This window comes from Cydia splendana, chromosome 2, assembly GCF_910591565.1.
Source record: "Cydia splendana chromosome 2, ilCydSple1.2, whole genome shotgun sequence".
Classification (NCBI taxonomy): Eukaryota; Metazoa; Arthropoda; class Insecta; order Lepidoptera; family Tortricidae; genus Cydia; species Cydia splendana.
This window is the reverse complement of record NC_085961.1, coordinates 26,885,919-26,912,044: the sequence shown is the minus strand read 5'-3', so window position 1 is coordinate 26,912,044 and position 26,126 is coordinate 26,885,919. Positions and strand designations below refer to the sequence as shown.

Here is a 26,126-nt window from a genome sequence, read left to right as displayed (position 1 = left end):
GATTTTCTGCAAGTACCCATTTTTCTTTAGCACTTCGAGGGATGTTTGTTAGGAACCAAAAGAATCACTTAACTTCAACGCAGCTCTAGTGTACAATATTTTAATGGTTTTTAACAAACACGTAGGTATCAAAAAAACTATGTAAGGTCGACTTTTCAAAACATGTTTAAAGACAGATAGAAACAGAGGAATGATGATATAAAACATAATTTGTGTTATTTCTATTTTTATTAACTCCTAATCAGTTTCTACAGTTTAATTCTACAGACTCCATCTCGAATCGAGTAATGCGGCGGTGGGTGGTTATGATCCAGCTCAACCTTCACAATCTCTCCTTTCCTGGAAGTTATGACACACGCCTTGCACTTTTGGCGTACAGTGCATATCCAACGCGCGGTGTGCATTTCTGTCTGCTGGTGACAGAAACTGTACCCGTTGACGACTAACATCTTCTTGCCGCGGAGATTTCTCGCCCAGATCACTGGAATATTTAAGTAAGAAATGACAGCTAAAAAAACTGAAGAGTTAAATATTCAAGTAAAATATAAGAATTATATGTGTGTGTTTCAATTACCGGACCTGATACCAATATATTACGAGTATAGGCCATGTTGCTCTTTAGTTGGAAGTTGTTGATTGTGTTTTAACAAATGCGCTTACGATATTTGAGATACGAAGGACGTACTCATGTTTCAACATTTGTGGTTCTTTCAATACAGTCTTCTATAGACGCTTTGTAATTAAGGGCGACGCTCTAAATTGAAAGCGAGCTAGCGTTGCTAATACTTTATATTCATTGAGTGCTAGATGGAACTATTTTACATTTTATAGTACACTCCATCTTCCTGTACTGTGGTGGCGAATGGTTGTGATGCAGCTCAGCCTTCATAATACCTCCGTCCGAGGTTCTGATGAGTCGCGCCCTGCACTTCCTGCCCCTCGTGCAGGTCCAATACGAGGTGTGCTTAGATTTCACGTGTTCGTAAAAACTGAAGCCATTAATGAGTATCAGTTGCTTGCCACGATGATTTCTCGTCCATGTCACTGGGAAATTATATAGGTAGAATTTAAAATTTTGAGAACCTTAATTCACAACATTGTAATACTTTGCGCATATACCTACATTTTACGAAGATAGAAAGGGTGGTCTTTGCCCAGAAGTTGGACGCAAAAAAAAATCTGCCAGTATTAGACTATTTTAAATTTTATAGTACACTCCATCTTCAATCCTGTACTGTGGTGGCGGGTGACCGTGATGCAGCTCAGCCTTCATAATACGTCCTTTCGAGTTTGTGATGAGCCGCGCCCTGCACTTGGCCCGGCCAAGCGTGCAGATCCATCGCGAGGAATGCTTATAATTCTCTTGCTGGTAGAAACTGAAGCCGTTGATGAGAATCAATGGCTTACCGCGAACATTTGTAGTCCAGGTCACTGGAAAATATAAAGGTAGAATTTAATGTTCAGAACCATGTCATATAACACGACTCGTAACGCATATAAACTTTATGAACTAGAGTTAGACCAAGCTAAGTTCGCAGCGATTTTGATAGCACAGAGTGTGCAAGTGTTATTTTGATCGTCAAACTTCTATGAATTTATGCCGTTTAAAATAACAGTTACACAGTCTCTATCTACCAACCCTACTCTATCTACTACGTAATAATACAGAAATACTACTTAGGTCCTACTAGACAGTTCCTATTACTACAGCAGTATATGTAAAAATATAATGACGTAGAGAGTAAAATACGCCTATAAACATTACGTAAATGTTAGTGACCTTTTTTTGACATTTGAATAAATTGTTTACATGTATTTGAGATAAATCCACATCAGATCAAGAAATTAACAAGATAGCCAGCGCAAAACACACTGTTAAAACTGATTGATGATTGCGTCAGTAAAATGTTTCAGCTAGGAAAATAATTTAGAGGAGGAGTAGACCCCCTGTAATGCAGTTTATAGAAACAATCGATACAATACGACTTGTTGCAGTCACTACATTTTGTTCTAATTTTTCTCGTTTTCTTGTCTGCTTGCCTACTGGTCATTGTGAGCCTACATTTTGCGTAGCAACTGACACAGTTTCTTCTCTTCTCTATTTAAACCAATCGATGAAGCTTCATTCGAAGAATATGAAGTTCTGAAATATAAATTAAAATAAATTATGCAAAATAACTAACTTTTGTATGTAAGACTCAAGTCAACCTCAGTGGGATTTGACACAGTGTATAAATAGATGCTTAGTGAAAAAATTATTCAATTTGCTGTTTGAATGATACTACGAGTAGTAGGTAAACATAAAAGCTTCTATTGCGTTTAGCCAAATTGCGAGTACCCAGTATCTTGTAACTTGTAAGGTTAACTTGTTTACTGAAATTAGTAAGTACAAAACTTTGAACACTTACCTATTTGAAGTATGGAAAAGTAAAAAAGGTTTTATTTCATAAATGCAAACTTTAAAATATATAATACTATAATAATTATATCAGTAATGTTTACTGATATAATAACAATAAACTTATTCAGGGCATAAAAAGGACTGGCCAATTAATTGTAATGTATAATGTAGCAAATTTGAACAAAAATAATGATATGTTTAGTTCCATTGATAACATGTTTAGTTGATATTTGTGTCTGTAGTAAGCAGTTCTTTCGCTTAGGTATCTGTTCAGATGATTGGTAAAATGAGAACAGATTCCTTTGGCAGCCAACTATCTCTAGAACCACTGCTTTAACTGTTAAGTAAAAAACCGTAGATCATCCGTAGATAATCTATGTACCAATTTTTTTACAATAGATGTGGACTACTCGACTTCGGCTTCCTCCATCAATCACCACAAAATATACAACCCATATGGTCGCCCATTCAACTAATCAAAACCAGATGTCTTTTATGTTATGAAAAAAAATTACTTCGTCAGTTAAACTCGTAATTTAAGTAGTTTTCATTGAACCCTTTCGATAAAATAAACTTAGAACGCTAAATATGTTGTGGCTTAAAGCGGAAAAAATATGCCATTAAGAATCTTAAACGGTTTAGGCGGATGATTATGCTCTAGCTTATCCTTAAATAACAAAACACCTTCCAAGGAGGTGATACACCTGGCTCTGCACTTCTTGCTGGTGAGCTTGCAGAAGCATTGGCAGCGCCAGGACATGGTCCTCTCCATGCGTTCGTGGACGAAGAAGGTGTAGCCATTCACGATCAGAACGTTACTTCCTCTGACGTTTTTGTACCATTGCACTGAAAGAAATAAATAACTCTAATGAAAACTGCAAATTTCTAAAATTTCAAAGTCAGCAGTTCCCTCTGCTCCGAGTGAATAACACTGAAACATTATATTTCTTTAAGTTAAAAAAGCTTCAACTAATCGCTGCATCAAACCTAAAAAAATGACATAACAACATACCTACTTGATTGTGAAATGACGAAACATATTTTCGAAATTATAGACATAAAAATACAGTTACACTGTAATTACTTGTTTTTACAAACTTTAACTTGATAACATTTTGCTAACCTTATTAAAGAAACACGACAATATGCAAAAAAATGCATCAAATCAATTTACTTATAATATAAATCTAATGGACGGTTTATTTTTAACTTAGTGATTACATAAATTAATAACAAATAGAAATTAAATATGTTCACTATTAATGTTTCATTATTACGTAAACATAACTTTGATTACAATGGAATATCACCAAATAATATTTTTAAAAAATCTGCCCGATTCTAAGAGCACAATCATAATTATGGTGATTTAATTTTCATTAGGAAGGAGACTTATATTCTCGTTTTTAGTAACAAAATATTCATTATAATAATAGTCTAGTCTAGTTTATTTAATATTGTCCGATTTTTATTACATGTGAGCATATACATAAGTAGGTACCTTGCAAAATTTAAACTACAAAACCAATTGCGTTACTACTCTAAGCGCCACTTGCACCATCTCACTAACCCGGGGTTAACCGATTCAATCTGGAGTTACCATGGTTACCAGTACAATTTGACAGTAGGTCAACGGTTTAACTGCTTAATCCCGGGTTAGTGGGATGGTGCAAGTGGCGCTAAGTAATTTAATCCGGAAGCGAAAACACCGTTAAATTTAATATTTTAAACTGTCTGGATGTTAAGGCGCGGTCCTTCTCCTACTAGCTCCACTTCTCCGTCCACCATGTTTTAGACTTGAGCCTTGACCTAACTTTGCTGTAGAATCTCCGCAGCAGAACAAATAATGGTTCTTTTTGTTAAATTTATGTGTTTACAAATAATAAATTAACTAAATAACATTGCGCTAATGCCCCGATCATCCGGGAACGAAGACACCGTTAAATATCTTAAACGGCCTGGGTGGATGGTTATGCTTTGGTCCATCCCCTGCCAGCAACACCACTCCATCCACCGTGGTCTTAACCCTCGCCCTACACATGTTCTTGGTGGACCGATCTATACAGCAGCAGCGCCAGGAGGTGGTGTCTTTCTTTCGCTCGTGGATGCTGAACGGAAAGCTGCACAAGATGAGCACGGCGTTGCCTTTCTTATTGTATGCGATTTGCGCTGAAATATAAATTATACTTAGCATAACTATATGGTAACTGAGATTTATATTGCAGAAGAAACTTAAGAGTTACACCATTTTTGAGTTGCGTTTCCAAGGCTCAGGTACTTCTGGCTTGCAGTAACTATCAGCAAACTTTTTTTGAAGTATCTTTCTGTGTGTTTGAATTAATGGTTGCTACATTAGCCCATTCATCAAGCTTGAACGTAAACGAGATACGAGTAGAGCGAGAAAGGAACAACTACCTCTCGGTGTGTTTGATCTCAATCAAAAAGCCCAAACGATTTTTTTCCTAAAACCAAATTTCTTAAACGTAAAAATTAAATACATGGTTTGATGTTTAACTGACTTTAATATATTTATAACGTTTACGAATTTGTTCCTCTATATAGTGACTATGACACATGTTGAATGTTGATGCACAAAAAGTATAAAAACCATTTTTTTAATTACATTTCACTTACAATAAATGCTAGAAAAAAATCTTTAATGGCACAAAAACATGCCATATATTGACAGTTCACGGACTAGGTACAGATAAGAAAATTGTTACATAATATACATTGAGATCTCTTTTCGAAATTATTGTTTGAAACTTTTAGTGACTAATTACTTATGCCTTAATTATCGTCTTATCGTACACATGTACATCTGTAGATAACATGTGTAGATAACGCTCGAATTTGCCATTAATCTAGATAGATTAATTATGTACATTAATACATACTCTGAGAATTTTAAATTGTTATCCGAAACCCACTCTATGACTATTGCGATGACATATAAATACGTTCAAATTATATGTTTATACACTGCCGCAATACAAAATTCTGACACTCTTTGGAACAAAATTAGGCCATAACCAAAAATATTGAACGTTATTATGATAATAATTTTAAACTAACGCTAGTACCAAATATTAACTATAGTATTAGTAGTATTTGTTATGGGCACGTATTTAACCGGTCAACTAATTAATTGAATTTGGGTAGTTTAAAAAAATAGAATTGGGTACTAAAATTAATAGTTTGGCAACAAAAACGGAGCCTTAAAATATATCAATATGAGTTGTATTTTAATGCCGTTACAGCTTTTGATTATTTTTATAGATAGATAGATAGATTTTTTTTCAAAAATGAAGTTCTTTTAAAATATTTTGTTTGGTCATTACACGGTCAACCTAACACGCTCCTCCTCGCTTTGCTCGTCGTCGCACCTATCTGTTGACTCTAGCAGAAAACAGTGGTAACTATTGAAATTAGTAATTAAAATTTTAAAGATCTAATGATATAATGGCCATTAGGCGTTTCATGATTAGAAATTTCGACTATAAGTATACTTACTGACCATTACGTATTGGTGAATTAATTTGAGGTGTTTTGTGTAAAAAGTGACCAATATTCATTCATTGCTTTCGTGTTAAAATACTACCTAGCTGAAACGACATGCTCAGTTATGACTATAGTTGTTTACTTAGGTGTGAACAACTAGATGACAACTAAATTTTATGATCGCTTTTCAATATTAGTTGCCAATTTATTTATTATTTTAGTCGCCAACCTATCACTTTAAGTTCCCTATAATTTTTTTGGGTGGCTTGATTGTGCTGCCAGTTTTTTAATAATATGATGCTTATATTTGAGGCTAATATATTTTTTTGGGTGCTAAAATATTAATGCACAGCCAAATTATATTATTATATGCCCAATGAAAGTTCCTGTTTAATATTTTAGTTGACCGGTTAATAATAAGCCTTTGTTATGTTAGTAAAACCGTCGGCATTTTACAGCGTATCAGTGGCGGCGCGTGGAATTTTTCGCTAGACAACTCGGAGCAAAAAAAAAACACCTACATGAAACACCTACATTATGTACTTATTTTTTCATGATAAGCGAAGGTAAAGTAAAGCGCTAGGTGTTTCCTTGAGTTCGTTCTTTTGCAGTTAGTGTATAACCACCTTTGCCATACTTGTCATCACTGACGTCACATAAACAGTGTATGTCGTGTATGACAAAAGCGGATTCCTACTCCTAAATTCCTAACAATCCTAACTAATAAGTTTTTTGCAAAAATTTCATTTTTGGTACAAGCTTTTATCGCTGACTATACTTTTCTTACGACAGACAACTAATACTCATCGAGACAATTCTAAAAACCCCTAACACAATTAGGTTGCGTTGTTTCATCACAGAGTTCTTATGGCGACCTCCTGTCTCCATCATCAGATCAGTTCGACAGTATGATATTATTGTATTGTCAGCAGAACTACATACAGCTGCCAATTTTCATGACGCTACGATCCTTGGAAGATGTTTAAATTAGTTACCTTAGATTCCATTACATTAGTTACCAGTAGCGGCGGCTTCATACAACCCGATTCCCACCGTCTTGCCTAAAATTTATTGCTACATATATATCCATAACGAAAACACTACGTATTACCTTGTAATCGATAACACGATTTACTAAAGCTTCACTATTGATTAAATTTCAACTAATCATAGCGGGCGCGCGGGCGACTAAGTTTAAGCTTGAGTATTCATTCATGAGCCACCACACACATACGAAAACTCACGCACACGCTCATAAAGTTCGCTAAAGAAAGTCCGCGTATTTACGCATCAAAATAACACGGTTTTGTATCGAGTTATTCATTTAAATAAAAACCTTAAACGTAACATGATAAGGTTTATATTGGAAAAATGCACGCACACAGTCAAAGTCCGCGAGTGGCGTAAGTGCTGTCTGTACACCACAAGTACCACAACGGTGTATGCTTCATTTGAATTTAAACCTTAAATACAAATAGGTAAGATTTATATTGGAGTGTAATGTTTCACAATTTTGAATCGAGTCGCGTTTGCCGCTCGTGTGGTTAATGTTGCCGTACCAAAACATTGAATTGAATTAATGGGTAATTTTTTTTTGTATTTTGCTATCATTAATACCAAATTTTCAAAAAACCTTTAAAAAAAGAAATTTTATTACAAAATCTAAGAATATTATGGAGTCGCAAGTTTAGTTAAGGTAATTTGATAACGAGGGTTTCTTCAAAGAAAGTACTGTTTATACATTTGTAGTAATAGGTTTTGGAAGTCCGTAGGTCGTGGGTGAAAATGGAATAATATTATGACAACACTTCCGTTCCGGTTATTGCCAAGATTTGTTGTTATTGTTGTTTTTATTAGAGTTTTATAGGTTTTAATGAGATTTTACTTAGTTGTGTGCATATATTTATATATAAAGACTAAAGCAGTGAATTTTTGAGTGTTATTAGTGTTGCGTATTGTTCGTGCAGGTGTTTCAAGGTCAGTCCTTGTTTTTAACAAGCTTTTATTAGGTCGATCTGTATGTAACTAATGTAATGGAATCTAAGGTAACTAATTTAAACATCTTCCAAGGATCGTAGCGTCATGAAAATTGGCAGCTGTATGTAGTTCTGCTGACAATACAATAATATCATACTGTCGAACTGATCTGATGATGGAGACAGGAGGTCGCCATAAGAACTCTGTGATGAAACAACGCAACCTAATTGTGTTAGGGGTTTTTAGAATTGTCTCGATGAGTATTAGTTGTCTGTCGTAAGAAAAGTATAGTCAGCGATAAAAGCTTGTACCAAAAATGAAATTTTTGCAAAAAACTTATTAGTTAGGATTGTTAGGAATTTAGGAGTAGGAATCCGCTTTTGTCATACACGACATACACTGTTTATGTGACGTCAGTGATGACAAGTATGGCAAAGGTGGTTATACACTAACTGCAAAAGAACGAACTCAAGGAAACACCTAGCGCTTTACTTTACCTTCGCTTATCATGAAAAAATAAGTACATAATGTAGGTGTTTCATGTAGGTGTTTTTTTTTTGCTCCGAGTTGTCTAGCGAAAAATTCCACGCGCCGCCACTGTTAGTTACATACAGATCGACCTAATAAAAGCTTGTTAAAAACAAGGACTGACCTTGAAACACCTGCACGAACAATACGCAACACTAATAACACTCAAAAATTCACTGCTTTAGTCTTTATATATAAATATATGCACACAACTAAGTAAAATCTCATTAAAACCTATAAAACTCTAATAAAAACAACAATAACAACAAATCTTGGCAATAACCGGAACGGAAGTGTTGTCATAATATTATTCCATTTTCACCCACGACCTACGGACTTCCAAAACCTATTACTACAAATTTATAAACAGTACTTTCTTTGAAGAAACCCTCGTTATCAAATTACCTTAACTAAACTTGCGACTCCATAATATTCTTAGATTTTGTAATAAAATTTCTTTTTTTAAAGGTTTTTTGAAAATTTGGTATTAATGATAGCAAAATACAAAAAAAAATTACCCATTAATTCAATTCAATGTTTTGGTACGGCAACATTAACCACACGAGCGGCAAACGCGACTCGATTCAAAATTGTGAAACATTACACTCCAATATAAATCTTACCTATTTGTATTTAAGGTTTAAATTCAAATGAAGCATACACCGTTGTGGTACTTGTGGTGTACAGACAGCACTTACGCCACTCGCGGACTTTGACTGTGTGCGTGCATTTTTCCAATATAAACCTTATCATGTTACGTTTAAGGTTTTTATTTAAATGAATAACTCGATACAAAACCGTGTTATTTTGATGCGTAAATACGCGGACTTTCTTTAGCGAACTTTATGAGCGTGTGCGTGAGTTTTCGTATGTGTGTGGTGGCTCATGAATGAATACTCAAGCTTAAACTTAGTCGCCCGCGCGCCCGCTATGATTAGTTGAAATTTAATCAATAGTGAAGCTTTAGTAAATCGTGTTATCGATTACAAGGTAATACGTAGTGTTTTCGTTATGGATATATATGTAGCAATAAATTTTAGGCAAGACGGTGGGAATCGGGTTGTATGAAGCCGCCGCTACTGCAGCGTATTTAAAATAACGTAGCAAAACTTGAACTAGACTAATTTTATTCAGTAAATATTAAGTACTCAAATTACATCATTAAAATCATGACACAACATGGTAAAATAGATAAATTCATGGCTCCATTTATGTTTACATGTCAATTGTGACCGCCTATGTCACAAAAGAGCCTTGTAAAAAAATTGCCTACATCATACAATAACTTGTGTATTGCCTAAAAGCACGTAGCTATACGTAACTGACTGGTCGTGAAACCGCTTAAAGTTTAAAGTAAACGTCTCCATTAATTACGTAATTTGGAGCGGTATGCCCGTGCTGCCACTTAGCAGTGAGGAGCTTACATTCGGTGTACTTGGACATAATGAACACGCTTTTTGTCCCCCAGCGTGTGCAGCATCAAATGTTTAGTGGGAAGGTATATGACTCACAGTTTAAAGTACACGCCTCCATTGATGACGTAATTGGGCGCAGTATGCCCATGCTGTAACTGTGCCGTGAGCAGTTCGCACTTGGGATACTTGGTCATGATGAAGCGCGCCTTGCAGGTCCCCCAGCGGGTGCAGCGCCAGATGTTGGTGCGCAGGTTCGACGCGCCGCAGTAGAAGGTGTAGCCGCCGACCAGGGCGAGCTGCTTGCCTGATACGTTGCGAACGAAGCGCACTGGGGAAAAGGAATCGGTTATTTTGGAGGTACAATTAACTTTAAGCATTACTTACAAGTAGAAATCAAGTAAAATTATTATGTTGCTGACACAAGTAGACACTGGTACTCAGTGTTAGTGTAATCCAGCATTGGTTTATATCGATTCCAAAAACACATAGACCCAAATTTTCCAAAAACACGTTTTATCATTTAAATCGATGTAATTATATTTAAGTAACTTAAAATTATATGTACAATACTTTAAATAAATTAAACATTCCTAACAAAATACATGTATCATATGATTAAATGAATATAACTTACATTTACTACCTATTAGACTAGCTCTGTACACCTTCGAGTGTCACTACTGCGTAAAGTAGCACCTATTAAATAATTATGAGTAGAGAGATTTGTTTAATAGTTATTAAGTAGCTAAATAGTCAGAAATATAAATTTTTTCATGAATGAATTTTACAACGTTTTTACAATGCTATTTTACAACTAAATGAGTATTCACATATTCCATAAACATCGCGTAGGTACCTATCTTTAATGTCTAATTATCTATCCAAAGCACGTGCATTTAAAACCTCGCTTTTATACATAAGCAGCCTCAAAACAGTGCTATCTGCGGCATAGCTTTTCTCCTCTTCTCAGGTCGGATGAGTATGCCTTCCCTAACATAGATCTTTGGTGGTTTATGGCTGTGTTCAAGATTGGTGACACGGATAATACCGCCGTTGGTGAACGCCTTGAACCTGGCCTTGCACGGGTACCCGGAGGTACACCGCCACATCGCTACCTCGGGGACGATCGCCTGGTCGCAGTAGTACGTGTACCCATTCACCACCGCCATCAGCTTGTCAGAGTCGTTTACGTACCATGATATTGCTGCAACAAAACTCAGAATGTAATATCCTAGCTAGATCATAAAAGGTGAACTTTACAACCATAGTGTATGTACAATAGTGCAGCTTCTTTAGGGAATTCAAATTATGAAAAAATATTATAACGTACTAAATTTCATAAGCGTTTCAAGAACGAACTGCTATATTAAATAGATAATATTTTATCTTAAGAATATTTTCACAATCAAACAGCGATTTTGATAGCACAGACGGTGCAGGTGTTATTTAAACGTCATAACTTAATAGAAGTTTGAAGTTTAAAATAACACTTGCACAGTCTGTGATAACAAAATCGCCGCCGAGTTAGTATGGTCTGACTTTACATGCCTAATGCCTTTATTTCAGGAAACAATCTCACCATAATCTCGATCTAGTGCATGTCAAGATTTTACGCTAAAGTCGATGATATATCCCATTTGCGTCTTTATAAAAGGATGCTTGTTCATGAGGGTGGTCTCCAGAACTGTGCAGAACTTCAAGCTCCTGCGTAGTAATCAGTACAGCTCTGCAGCCGCGGTGGTACCGGGAGCAGTACCAGCGGAGGTTGTTGCTGCTGGTGCGGCGCTTGCGGTTGTAGAAGAAGTTTTGGTACAGTAGGAGGGTGGCTCCGGTCGCAGAGGTGATGAGCTTACATTCTGCAAAATTAGGAAATGTTTTAGGATAATTTAGACACATAGATTTATTTTTAGGTTTGCAACTAAACAATATTTTTAATTATTGTACTACCTTGCCGTGTAGCAGCACCTTCAGAACCTTATCTTATCTGATGATTTATGAAAGATACGTAATTACATACACATATTTCTTTCTCTGATGCTTTTTTCGGATGTGTTCAATGTGTTCAATCGGGTGTGTTATGCAAGTATGATTATCATGTAAGTATATGGTAAGTAAAACGACAACCATGTCAAAAAATAGTAGGTATATTTACTGGTAATTAAATGCATATTCATATGGGGGTGTATATACTTACTATAAATAATTATTTTGTTATCTTAAAACTACATATAGGTACACATAATCTCTAACATAGTACAACTTCAAGTTATTAAAACCGCGATCCCTTGACATACGCACACATTTTTTTTACCTTATTCATATATTATCACCAGGAAGTCCATATTCCCATTTTAACGTTCAACCGACTTATAAAATGTACCATCCCTTGTGCGATACAACTTAGGCAGCCCATGGTTATGCTCTCCAGAGTAGCTCAGCACCGTGATCGGGCCTGCGCGCGCGTCGGTGGAGACGACGCTCACCCTGCACTGGCGGTGATACGACGCGCAGTACCACGAGGTGCCCGTGCGGTTCTTGTGCGGACGGTTGTAGAGGAACCCCTCGTGGAACAGGTATGTGCGGTTGTTGATCTGGATTATGGTGCTCGCTGGAATGTTAGAAACTGTTTTACGACATTTGAGCTAATTTGAGTACCTACATACCGTAAACAAAGTGTAAATTAGGTGCTAGAAAACACTAGAGCGCCTCTCTAAAACTGATAAATATGTACCAGTTAATCGGCGGCGATTAATAAAAAGATAAAACATGAAGGTTTAAATTATAACGCAAATATTAGTAGATGTTGAAGAAATATTTATAATAAATAATACCTACTACCATTCTTAAACAATTAAAAAAAATCTTAAAGTCAATACTTATTTCTGACTTACATCACTAAATATACAAAAACAATTTATTTTATTTTAGTAAGGTCATTTTTGAATTTAGAATCACATTCCAAAAATTCTATCAAACTCTTTAGTCCCAAGCTATCACCAATTTTTTTCAAAATCCTAATTAGATATATAATAATGCTTTGGTAACAATGTTTAAAACAAATTATTTATTTTACAATTATTCATGATTGTGATAATTCCATTAAACTTGACACAGTTAATAATGGAATGCCTATGTTAATAAAGAACACAGTTGATTATTTCATCAATATAAACATTTATGAAAATATAATAGTTATAACATTAAAAGTAGCCTAATAAAGTTTACATATTAAAACACAACAATGAATAACAAACTGAAGATAAATAGTGCAACAAAATAATACAACTCTTACATTCGCAATAATATGAACGATACGGTACACGCAATGTAATAAACATAAATATAAAACACCTTTAACTTTAAAACGCACACAGTTAATAATTAGAGGAATAAAAATATAAAAAATTGTAAACAATTTAGTATTTAAGACACTATCTATACCTACATTTACTTGCCCTTCGGGCTGCAAAGCAGGCTATTGCGAATCTTACCCTGACCAATTGAATTAATTCTAAGTAGTTGACAATTATGTCTGACAAGAAAAGTTTGTGCTGTGATTAAGTAGACACCGAGGAGAGTTGGCCAAGCTTTAGACCTTGGTTATCGTTTATACTGATATAGTGAAAGAAAACTTCTCCTACTTTTAACAAAACAAAAAACTGTAAAACGCCTCTGATACGCTATTTGAAGAATATTATGCTGTTCCCATATATTAATTGTTAGCTTACGTACGTAATTTGCATACAATCACAGATACGCTAACGAAACCTGTATCAAGAACAACAGAAAAAATACTGGTAAACCACTTCAGCATAATGGTGAATGCATTCCAGTAGTGGAGACAACAACGCCATCTATAGTGATAGCAGACGCCTTGCATTTGTGCTTGTGTTTTTTGGCACATGTCCATCTGATCCGGTTTCCGACCAAGGATCTCGAATGTCTGAAGAACTTATGGCCTCCAATATAAATGTTCGTAGACTCTTTGGTAAAGCGAGCTCTTAAAATGGCGTGCAGGATGTCTGAAAACAATAAAATATCTTATAGCCGATCTGTTGATATGGTGTCTCCTTAATCTATTAAAAAGATCATCGAAGTTTTGAACTAAAAACTTAGTGATACATTCTTATAATAGAACTGCAAGTTACCTCAACTAATTTAGTTTTTTGAAATCAAAATAGGTGAAGGGTTTAATTGAAGGGCGTAAGAAGAATAAAACGAAAAAGATACTTTAAAATTGGAATAACTTAAATGTAATGTTTTATGTTCACAAAATAACCCACAATATTTATTAGGTACTGAAATACGGACATTTAAATAATTATAATATACACACACAAAATAAATTGAATGAAAAACAACAAATACACAGAAATTCCTGAATCGACCAATTCAAATTGGCTACAATTTTATGAACGTTCCCGATTCAGTGCGATGGTATCTGGGAGGGTCATGGTTGTGGTATTTCGAAGCAGACGTCAGTTTCCCCATGGAATCTGTTCGGGCTTTGGCCATGCATCCTGCTCTCTTCTTCGTGCAATACCAAAACGTCGTGTTGTACTCCGAGAAGGTGTAACCGTTTATCATCAGCAAACTTCGTTTACGGCCTGGTATCATCACCACTGCAATGGTATATGTAGAAATGTTTATTTTTAAGTAGGCAATATTTTAAATCATATTCGTGTGGACTTGTGTGTCACCAGAAGTAGCAGGAATAATGTTGGTAAGACCAGTTAGGTAGGATAGAATCCTTGATGTTAACATCTACAAGCAAGTGCTTAGGCATAATTGTGTGTAGAAGAATATTAATATAGAGATTATAAATACACAAAGAAGAAAATGATAATACGTTAGGACATAGCAAATAACGAAGCTCGAAAAGATAAACTTAAATTTATTAATAAGTATCAAATCAAATGACATATATCTTTGCATGGCCTACAAAAATTGTGTTAAGTATCGTGATTTAATTTGTACAGAAGATATATTATAACTAAACCATCAATGTTTTTGGCAAGTTGAATCTTCTGTCAATTTTATTAATGGTTATGGTCGTCGGTGTATCGCACGATTTGGTTATCGATGGTCCGAATCCTGCACCGGCAGCCCAATCTTTTCAAGTTGCAACGCCAGGTCACTTTGCTACCCACGTGGCTTTGTCTGTAGAAGCGATGGCCATCAAATATCAGAATCTTCCCTCCCGATTTAGTGTCCATAAAAAAAACTTCTGTAAAATTATTGGATTTACATATTGAATCCGTGCTTTTACTAGATATGTCCGTATGTTTTTACTAGATAATTCTATCTGCATTCGTATATGTACGTATATATATATATAAAAAACTACATATTAAGTATTGTATGTCTATGTTCGCAATGATACGATAACTGTAGGTAAATATTACTGTGCTACAACGGATATATACGTATGATAGTGTACACAACCATTATTTGGAATTTTAACAATTCAATCAGAAAGCAATTGCAAGCGTAGCAAAACAGGGGCAATGTTGCCTTCCGGGATGCACCCTGTTACCAGCTAGTGTCGACTGGAACTTTGCTTGAAAATGTTCTGCAATGGAAACCAGTATTATATATGATACTACAAAAATATATTTAAAAACAGTAACATAATCTAAGTGATAATGATCTATTTTATGTACTTCAATATTTAGCTCGTGGATAATGTAGTTAGGTGGGTATTTGAAAAGGTTCTCCTGAGATTAGGAAAATAAGGCATAATGTAAGTAATTGATAATAATACCCAACATCAAATGTTTACTTATACCTACCTCATTTATCTAGGCGTCGAGTGATCTCTGTAAGAGGACTAAGTTACCAAGCTTATGATAGCAGGTCTAGTGATGGTCAAGTTGTATAAAAGTGATCATAATTAGGCTTGAAGACTGACCAATAGGTATAAATATAATTAATAATGTTACGTAAGCAATAAATTTCATAGTCCAACACATAGATACATATATTATTAGCTAACAAGAATAAAGGACTTCTAATTATTAATGATTATGTTCATTTTTCACCTCAACTATATAATCGTAACCTTTGGTAATGACGGAGGCTCGACAGCCAAAATCCTTTTTGGCACATCTCCAAGAGATCTCACCAGATCTGTCTTTCTTGATATACGATCTGTTAAATTTATGGCCATTTAATTGTAGTGCCTTGTTTCCGCAGTGATTCAGGACGAAAAATATATCTGAAAAGTTATATAAATACCGGTCAATTGAATATCTAATATATTTCGCTAAAACTTTAAGATATATTTAAAATTAATATTGGACAATCTTTATAAGTCAAAATAAATGATAATTAATAGAAATTTTTAATCATAAAAGTTCATTCAAAACTATAATTTCTTATTATTTCATAGTAGCCGTTTTTTATACCGTCAACCGGTATAAAAAATTAAAAGAAACTCTGGAACTCAATCCCATTCCTATTAAAATGTGTAATAAGATTTAAACCAAGCTCACACTTAAATAAGACAATGAATGAACATGACAAGAATGAAGTTCTAAGTATGGTTGTGTTCTGTAAATTTAATAATGTTCTCTTCGAACAGCAACACATGAGCCTTGCACCCGTAGTTTCTTCTATTGCATCGCCACCGACTCTTGTACTGTTTCTGGTAGTCTTTGGTAAAACGGTGGCCGCCCATCACGAACACTTGGTTACCATTGCGGTTTTCTTCGAAATAACCTGTGAGAAATCAAAACAAATAGGAAAGTAGTGAAACGACAAAGATACGAAGAGATCAACTGCGATAATCAACTGCGATAATGAAGCATTCATAATGAACCTGGATAAAAGGGGGAAAAGTCGGTGAGCTGATTTTATTCATTTGATACACGTGATTTTTTATGAAGTTAATTGAAATAAAATATGACGAGAAAAATTATATATCCATTTACTACTTAAAAATAACAGTAAATGTAATCTCTTGAACTTTATATTAATTCTTGGTAGTCTTAACTAAAGTTTATCTCACTGCTAAGTATAAGTATATCTAATATGTGCGTATCTCGTGGCATAATAATTGATTGTCCTAAATGTAATGTTACGCATTTGCATATTTTTTCTCCAGCTGATACAGAAAGTATTTTCGAATATATTTTGCATAGGTTGTGTAGGATAGGGTCGGTTAGGTTAGGTTTGTTTTATATTTTTTCCAGAATGCGTATAGTTTCAGCAAAGTAACAATAATGCGAGATGAGTTTTATGCATAACATTACATTAGGACAATCAATTATTATGCGACCCAAAATAAACCCATTTAATACAACTTGACTAGAAACGATATGATCGGGAGCCATATTATATTTATTATACATTGATGTTAGAGTTAATCTATAAGACACATTCACTTTTCTGACATATACAAAACAAGACGGAAACAGTAAGCGGTGGTCGTGTCAGTGGTTATGGACATCCCTTATCTTGATTATCTGGTCTTCGATGGTGAGTACGAAAGCGAGGCAACCGTAGAACTTGCGGAGGCAACGCCAGCGTGTCTTCGGACCCTCGTGCTGGTGAACCGTGAAGCGGCTGCGTCCGATGTCGAGGCAGCGCTTGCCGGTTGGCGTGAGGCCGAAGAACGCTAGAAATATTGGAAAACTTGTTTTTAATAGTTTTAAAGGATGAAATCAAGTGCACTGGTGAAACGCAATTAAAGGGGTTGACCAAAATTTTCAGGCTCTTATAGTTCTTATAGCTTTCCAATTAGATCGTATCACATATACGAATTCGCTTATTTGTGCAATATTATTGCAGGTGACTGTACCAGAACGACCAGTATTCAATGAACGTGACGGGACATTCCACCAAAAGAAGCGTCTACGAACTCTTTCGATTTCTAAGAGAATGTTAGGTTATGTTAGGAAAAGTTTTTATTGGATACAGTATTTAACAAAGCCAGATCATGAGGAACACAAAGCGGCTTCCTAGCATATCAAGAGCGTTCCTAAGTAACATGGTGGAAAGCTCATTGCTTCCAATTGATCGACTATGAATAAGAGGATTTTAAAGAAACAGCTGTAATTTTGGAATTTATTTCAAATATAACTGCTATAATCATAAAACCCTTTCTTCTTCCCACTTTCCTAAACAAAATTTGCTCATTGAAAAGTTAATGGTGTCCATTCAGAATCCAAAGTCAGGCATTAGGCCTAGGTACTTGCTCAATCCTCTCAGTATCTGTGCTGACTATGAACGCCCCGAGTCTTCACCACGGCATCATTATGCGTAAGAACCGTCATTCTGCACCCTGAATTCTTGTGGCTGCAGACCCAGTGTGCGCTGAGGCCGTTCGACCAAGTTTTGTTCTTCGTGAACAGATGGTTGTCCAATAATAGCTTCGGGTGACCGCGCCCCGTTCTTATAATTAGTGCCTCGTCTAAAAAGTGGTCAGGATTAAAATCCCTGGTACATAGCTACACATACACGTAGGGATTAACAACTGGGAGAAGTCATGGAAACAAAGTGTTTTATTTGTAAATATAGGAAAAATTATAGTAGAAGTCGATTTGCGAATATATATATATATATACAGTTTCTCTATGTTTTGCCAAACGGCGTACAAAAAGCTAGAATAAATACGAAACTCTGTAACGGAAAACTTTTGATCCACACATTTAATATGGCCAGTGACAATGTGCAATGTAAACGTGCGAATAGCATAGCAACGAAGAATAAAAATAGGTTTTCAGGTGAATGAGGTAGGTATCAAGTTTTAAATTTTGAGAGATGTGTTAATATGCACCATGCTGCTCGCAATACATGCAGCATTGGTGTCAGAATTAGTATTTAGTAAAATATAAGTTTGACTAAGAACTGTAGTACTATTCAAAAATATTTATTTCTTTACATTTATTAAAAACAACATCACGTTTTAGTATAGAAAACCTACATCTCTCTTAGGATGGAATGTAGCTATGCGCGTACGTAACTGGGATTATCGCATATTCTAGGTCTTTCTCAGGAGGATGAGTATGTTCGTATTTGGTGGAGACAACTAGATCCTCAAGGGTGATGGCAGTAGCAGGACACTTGTGGGAGCAACGCTTGATGCAACACCAGCGGTACTTGGGGCCCCTGCTGTCTGACCTCTTCCGGTACCGGTAACACTCAAAAATAAGAACACGGTTGCCGTATTTGGTCGTCTCGAACGTAGCCAGTCGGAGTCCTGAAATAAAAATGAAAGATTTAAGTACTTCTTATTTAAAAGTTGCTTTCATAGCCTCCTGGGTATATTAATGCAATTTTATGATTTTAGACTCGCCTTGGTTCAAACCTTGGCTTTAGCCCTGTGCCCTTTTTGCCTATTAACAGGCCCTGTAAAATAGTTCCATACCACATATTACTATATGGCAACAAAAATGTCTTAAATCAAAATGGGATATATGTAGTTAATAATAACTTTAGTTTTATTATATAACACACACTTCCTAGATATATGTAAATAAGATTAAGTCTGGCTTAATAACATCGAAATATGGAATTATTCAGATGAATCGGGTAAATTCAGGTAATATTGTCCGTCTAATAATAGAAAATTAGTGACCATTAAAATCAAGAGTCTGTCACTGACTGACAACTGTTCAAATAATTTGAAACTTTATAATAAAATTATTTAGTTAATATTACTTATTTGTTATGGTAACGGTGTACTTTTTAAATCCTCAATATTAATTTTTATTTTATCTATCAACTGTGTAAGTTAATTCTAGCTACTTGCACCATTGTAACAATTTTGGCGCCACTTTATTCAGCTACATATATCTTAAACATAATATTACAAACTTAATATTCCATATACTTGTTTTATTTAAAAAGGCACTTTGCGAAATATTGAATTCCATTAATTTACTTTAATATTTAAAGAAAACATCCTAATTGTTTTTGCCATGTAGTAGGTTGTTGCCCTGCAACGCTTATTTGGTAAATTTGTGTTTTGGTTACGTTAAGTACTTAATAAATACGTTACAAAATATTCCTCTAAATGTTAGTCATAAAAAATATAAATGTTAACTAAAAGTAAAAAAGCTTCATAAAATTTGCTTGCTCTGGCAAACTATACCATTAAATAATACATATAGCCGGTCAAACAAGTTTGTCAGTAGAAAAAGGCGCGAAATTCAAATTTTCTATGGGACGATAACTCTTCGCGCCTACCTACATTTTTGAAATTTGCCGCTCTTTTCTACTGACGGAAATGGCTTGTCAGAGTATATAACCTTTCGAGTCTCAGCCATAGACAATGTAAAATACAAGTTCAAGTGGTTTTTAATTTTCTTACACTTTATACATGCGTTATATCGATATCGGATATCGGGATATCGAGTCCGTGGGACTTGAAAGTAACTCATCGACGCGATATCGCGTCCGAGGGACTCCGCGGGCTAAGAGATGATAACGAGCCGCAATTATGTACCGCAACACCACCCAACTAGAAACCAAAAGCTCCCAACTATGGTCCAAAATTAATTTGAATATGAGTTCAGGTATGACTGCAAAGGAAAAACTCTAAAAATACATTGCAATTTATACTTAATTATGTATTGAACTTGTAGTACTGGACTATAGTTCGGTGCATTTACAGTACTGGTATTATTTAGTGGTTATGTTGACAGTTAAATCTCCTTATATGGTTCTCTACCAGACTGATGCTAGCTGCACATCCCGTGGAAGATCTCTTGATACAGTGCCACCACGTCTTTATGCCGTAAGCCGAGGTCCTCTTAAAGCGGTATCCTCCCATCGTCACCACCGGGTTGCCCTTGTGGGACACGCCAAAATATACTGAAAATATATACATAGTTAAAAGTGTTATTGTACATTTTTTTATTAAATTGAACTGACTAATAACGCCGGGCGAAAATCGTTTAACGTAGCGTTTGAACACATATTGATACAAAAATGAATTTCATTTCTTCATTAATACATATAGGTAGGTAAAGTTCTTCACGTGAAATATATCAAAATATCCTTTTATTTCATATAATGCACCGACTAGTGATAAGATTTATTACAATTAAATGATGGTATGTTCATATTGAAAACACAAAATTAACATTAACAATAATCGTTTAATCCAGTTGGGTAAATGTTTTACTTTTTAACTGCCTTCACTACCCCCTAACCATGCAATGGTATACATTTGTTGTGGGTAATATATATTATCCAACATTTCAAAAAATAAGTAAGAAATATAAGACATGGGCTTACTGAAAAAAATATATAAAAACAGCCCAAGACTTACATTACAACAATTATATTAACTGTATATATTAAACAAACATAACATTCGTAACTATAGTAATATAAACGTAAGTAATATATTTTATGATAATATGATATTAAAACGAGTTTTTTTCTTATCTGTATTCCGTTTTATCAAACGTTCTCAAAAATCCGTGATAAAATTAAAAAAAAAAATGATGCCCTATTATATTCCAATCTAAGTCCATCATGCCTGCACAGGTGTAATCGCAACGCATTATTGCAAAATAACATACTCGTTATATCCATATTTTACAAATTCAAATACACTTTATGGATACAGAATTTCGTTAACTTTTGTCTCGTTACTGAATGAGAAGAACTGATAATAGGCTGAAGGCAGCAGCGTCAGTGATTATGCATCATCAATTCATCATCAATCCGACTTTCAAGAGCGGATCATCCTCCTCCTCCCATTATAATTTGAAGAGGGACCCAAAGCAGCGACAATCGTAAAAGTATTAATAAAAAAGAATATGACGGATACGGAATGATATATTGTTATCTCAAGTCTCATTCGGTATCAACGGCAATAATATTTCCTGCGCCGTCAGTGATTATGCATCAAGCTGACTTTCAAGAGCGTCCCACCAACGGTGACGAGCGACGCGGAGCAGTTCTTGCTGTAGCGGTTGCTGCACTTCCACCAGGTCTTAGCTCCGTAACCGCAGTTCTTTGAGTACCGGTACCCGCCGTACCACAGGTGGAGACTGCCGTGGACTTCCTTGAAACGAACTGTAGGAGAATCATTGATGTGAGTGATTAAGGACCTTTTTATCGGAGTCAAAAACACTGGTTTCAAAAATTGTGTGTAACCAGACGATAACTAAAATCTTTAAAGATTACATTTTCGCGGCAAAGTGACAAACAAAACTATTGAAATAAAATTCAGCATTTTATTAAAATATATTACCTACTCAATATTTTTAACAAAGCTTAGGTATTACCTAAATATTAATATCAAATTGTGTAAATAATTGATTTTTTTACAGTTCTCACTATTTCCTAGCCTAACATACTTATATACCTACCAACAAACAACGTTTTAAAAATAGGTAGGTACGTAAGAAATATAAAAATGGTTTTGTATATTGATTTACTTACTCAATAAAATACATACTTTCAACAAAAAGAACCGTATAACAGGAGCCCGTTGTATGATTTTTTTTCTTTTAATACCAATGGAAGTCTCTTTATATAATAATAAAATGAGACTAACAGACCCATTTCGAGTTTTGGTTCAATTTGGGTAGATCTGTATCAAAAGTGAAATGATGAGTAAAAAGAAGCGTTTCCGCTCCATCGTTTTTTCCTAGTCCAAGACATCGGGATCAGATCCCGATGCAGGGTCGTCAGTGATTATGCATCAAGCCGACTTTCAAGAGCGTCCCACCCACGGTGACGAGAGAAGCCGAGCATTTCTTGCGGTGGCGTTTGCTGCACTTCCACCAGATCTTAATGCCGGCCGTGCGGTTCTTTGAGTACCGATAACCGCCGTAACAGAGGTGGACGCGACCGTGGACTGATTCAAAGCGAACTGTTGGACAACCATCAATGTGAATGCATTAAGGACCTTTTTGTTGAAGTCAACACCGGTATCAAAACTTCTGTGAAACCGAATGATCAACAAAATCTCTTTAGTTGACCATTTTAAACCCTTCAATTTGAACTTATGTTTTTAGCTTTATAGCTTTTTAACCTTCGACTCTCATCGCAACCCACACGACTAAACTTTTTTGCCTCTCTGATATTAATTTTTATTAAGGTTTTCTAAATATATACTTATTTAAATCATTCACTAAAAGAATATTCGTACAAGTTTCTTTAAAATAGGTACGCAAAAAATTTCAGAATATAAATAAAAGTAAAGATTTTTCAATCATTATTTATATCGAATAAGAAACAACTACTTACTTCCTAAGTGCAACTTGGCTTAATTTATAAATTTACATATATTAAGCATTTTTGAATGATCGACCCAAAAAACTGTCGATCAAGCGCTATCTACATATTATAATGTATATATGTTATATATTTTACAACACAAAATATTTTTATTAAATAGGCCAATTTATAAAAACATCATTAAATAATACATATAAATTACCTTCTAATTCTATAATATAAGATATAAATTATAATGTCTGAATAAAAAAAAGAGATATGAATAAGATTCTGATAAAATTCATTTCAGTAATGATTGTGGACCACATTTGTGACTGACAGAACTTCGTCTTCAATGGTTGTCGCCTTCGCCTTGCATCCCTCGCGGTGCTTCGAACACACCCAGTAGTCCTTCGTCTTCGTCTTCTTGTTCCTGTAGAACCGGTGGCCTTGAATCACCAGTATGTTGGTACCGAATTTTGACACACCATATTGCACCATATCGCAAAATTTGCTATCTGAAAAACAACGAAAGTTTTAAGTGCGTCAACTTATTAAAAACTAATTTGACTGCTTGCACCATCCTGCTAACCCGGGGTTAACCGGTTAAACCGTTATACCCAGTGTCAAATTTTACTGGTAACCATGGTAACTCCAGGTTTAACCGGTTAACCCTGGATTAGTGAATGGTGCTAGTGGCCCTAAGACGACTTGAGACCCGGATAGTTACCTACAGATTAGCATGCATTTCAATAGGTTGTATGATGGTGCGGTATAATAATAAGCGTGACGTAAGATGTGACGACAAAAAAATATCTACATATAGCTGGTCAAGCAGATCTTGTCAGTAGAAAAAGGCGGCAAATTTGAAAAATGTAGGCACGAAGGGATATCGTCCCATAGAAAATTCGAATTTCGCGCCTTTTTTTACTGACAAGATTTGCTTGACCAGCTATAGTTATTATCGAACACCTACCGTTCAAATAAGGTAAAAAAATACAGCCAATTCAAGAAGGCCTCATATCAGTATTATTTATTGCAGGTAAACACATGCAATTAGTCAGGTATTTAGTAAATACTAAAACTAAAGTAGGTATTTAAATACTACATTTAAGATTAAACCAACTTAAAACAAATATTTGACTATAATAATCACAATTTACATATTACCTATAAATGTATTAAGTCTAGACCCAAAATTACTTACATATTAGTATTTTTACTAAGGTAGACTTAGACTATAAGCTCATTATGGACTTTTGAGTCTTTCTTATCAAAATCAGCCCACATTTTTAGTTTTTTTTTTAATATTTTAAATATCATTTATTTTCTTCAAAAAGGGCCGACTGCAGAAAAATTTAGTTCCTTACTCATTTGTCAGAAGGCTATGGATGATTGTGCTCATTAGCGACCTTGATGACGGCGTCATCAAAGGTGGTGATGTTGACTCGGCAGCCCTTCGGTGCCTTGTTGCAGGTCCAGTACGCCCTGCGGTCCATCTGTCGCTTTAGATTGTATCTGTGGTTCTGGATCTTCAGCAGTGGCTTGCCCGTGCGAGTTTGGAGGATCGCTACTGCCCCTAAAACATGCACATAGTGAGAAACAGTATGAGGATACCCTAAAAGCGTTTATTTTACCCGAATATGTCTCTTACCCTTGTAACTTACCTCCTAAGTCCTGAGTTCCTTTATGAAGAACAAATTAAAATTGAATTTTGAACTACCTATCTATAATGGAATAAAAGAAGTTTCCAAATACTACATAAACTGCAAAAATACACGTTGCGGTATAAATAAAATGTAATGTTGTAAAAAATGTACAACGAAATATACACTTTGACATACGGGTCATTTCTAAGTTCAACGTGTCGAGCGCAATGGACACCTTTGTACCTGGAAAGGCGCAGGTGGGTTTTAGGTAGTGATGTACCGACTATTGATTTGGCCGACTAGCCGACTAGCCGACTAATCGGCTCTCGAATGGCCGATTAGTCGGCCGACTAGTCGGCTAGTCGGCCAGATCATTAGTTTCGTATAAGTTCAGGTGAAAAACAATAGTTTTACTCCTTTGGTCGCGCTATTCATCATATTAGCTTGGCTAAAAGGTGTTCTCTACAGCTTCAAAGACCTATCACAAGAATCCTCGTTCAATTTCTGTCTTTCTTTTATTTTGCGATCCTGAGCAGACCATCCGTACAGCTTGTAGGAGGTATTTCCAAGGCTCTATTTCCCGTACGTAGTCGCCAGTTAAGAACCTATCCCCTTGGTCAGCGACTTTACGATCAACGTGCCCTGCCTAAGTCTCTAAATTTTACAATAACATTAATAGTTCGTCAATATATACTTACTATAATATAAAGGCGAAAGTGTGTCGGTCTGTCTGTCTGTTACTTCTTCACGCTTAAGCCGCTGAACCGATTTAGTTGAAATTTGTTATAGAGATAGTTTGAGTCCCGGGGAAGGGCATAGGATAGTTTTTATGTCGGAAATCATCCCTGAAGAGAGTGCAAAGGGGGGTGGAATTGAAAGAGTTAACGAATTGCCTAGTAATTGAAGTAAGCAATGCGCGAATTGAATGATTACTATTAGCATTATACAAGCGCTATACCTACTTTAGCTGTTGTCACTAATTCCACGCAGACAAAGTCGCGGGCAAAAGCTAGTACTGAATAATAATAAAATTATTTAACTATCGAACTTGCCCATGATATTACACGAGAATCAGTTGAGATCGACCTGTAGAGGAAAACACCATCCCACCAACATACGATAACGATCAAACAGTCAATTATATGAACAAAAGTTCTCGAATGCCCTCTGAATAGGTATTTTAGTAAAAAAGACATAAAACATATGGTAAATATTGACTGTTGATTTCTTTTTTTTTCTGTTTTTCTTGCACTAATAAAGTGCCGACTAATCGGCCATTTTTGCCGACTAGTCGCCGACTAATCGCCGACTACAAATGTGGCCGGATAGTCGGCTTTCCCGACTAGTCGGTACATCCCTAGTTTTAGGTATAATTTAGTATAATTTAGGTTAACATTTGTAAACAATATTTAAAATTTTTGACATTGATTTATTAATTTTTTAATTCTTTAACATGCTGATGAATGATGATAA

The 26,126-nt window shown here is 35.3% G+C and overlaps 1 protein-coding gene across 24 annotated transcripts in view; it reads right to left on the bottom strand.

The window, feature by feature from the left end:
- LOC134806060 (protein tramtrack, beta isoform) overlaps window positions 1–26,126 on the bottom strand; it is a 552,198-nt gene that overhangs the window by 288,139 nt on the left and 237,933 nt on the right. The window contains exon 5 of one of the 24 annotated variants that reach the window (XM_063779316.1): window positions 2,995–3,247. The exons of 20 other annotated variants lie outside the window; for them this stretch is intronic. In XM_063779316.1, the coding sequence (XP_063635386.1) occupies window positions 3,000–3,247 (248 nt within the window). In that variant the 3' untranslated portion in view covers window positions 2,995–2,999. Of the gene's footprint in view, window positions 1–2,994; window positions 3,248–10,748; window positions 11,027–12,165; window positions 12,431–18,740; window positions 19,025–26,126 lie in introns of those variants that run through there. 3 more of the 24 variants (XM_063779298.1, XM_063779306.1, XM_063779303.1) reach the window with 3 other exon arrangements.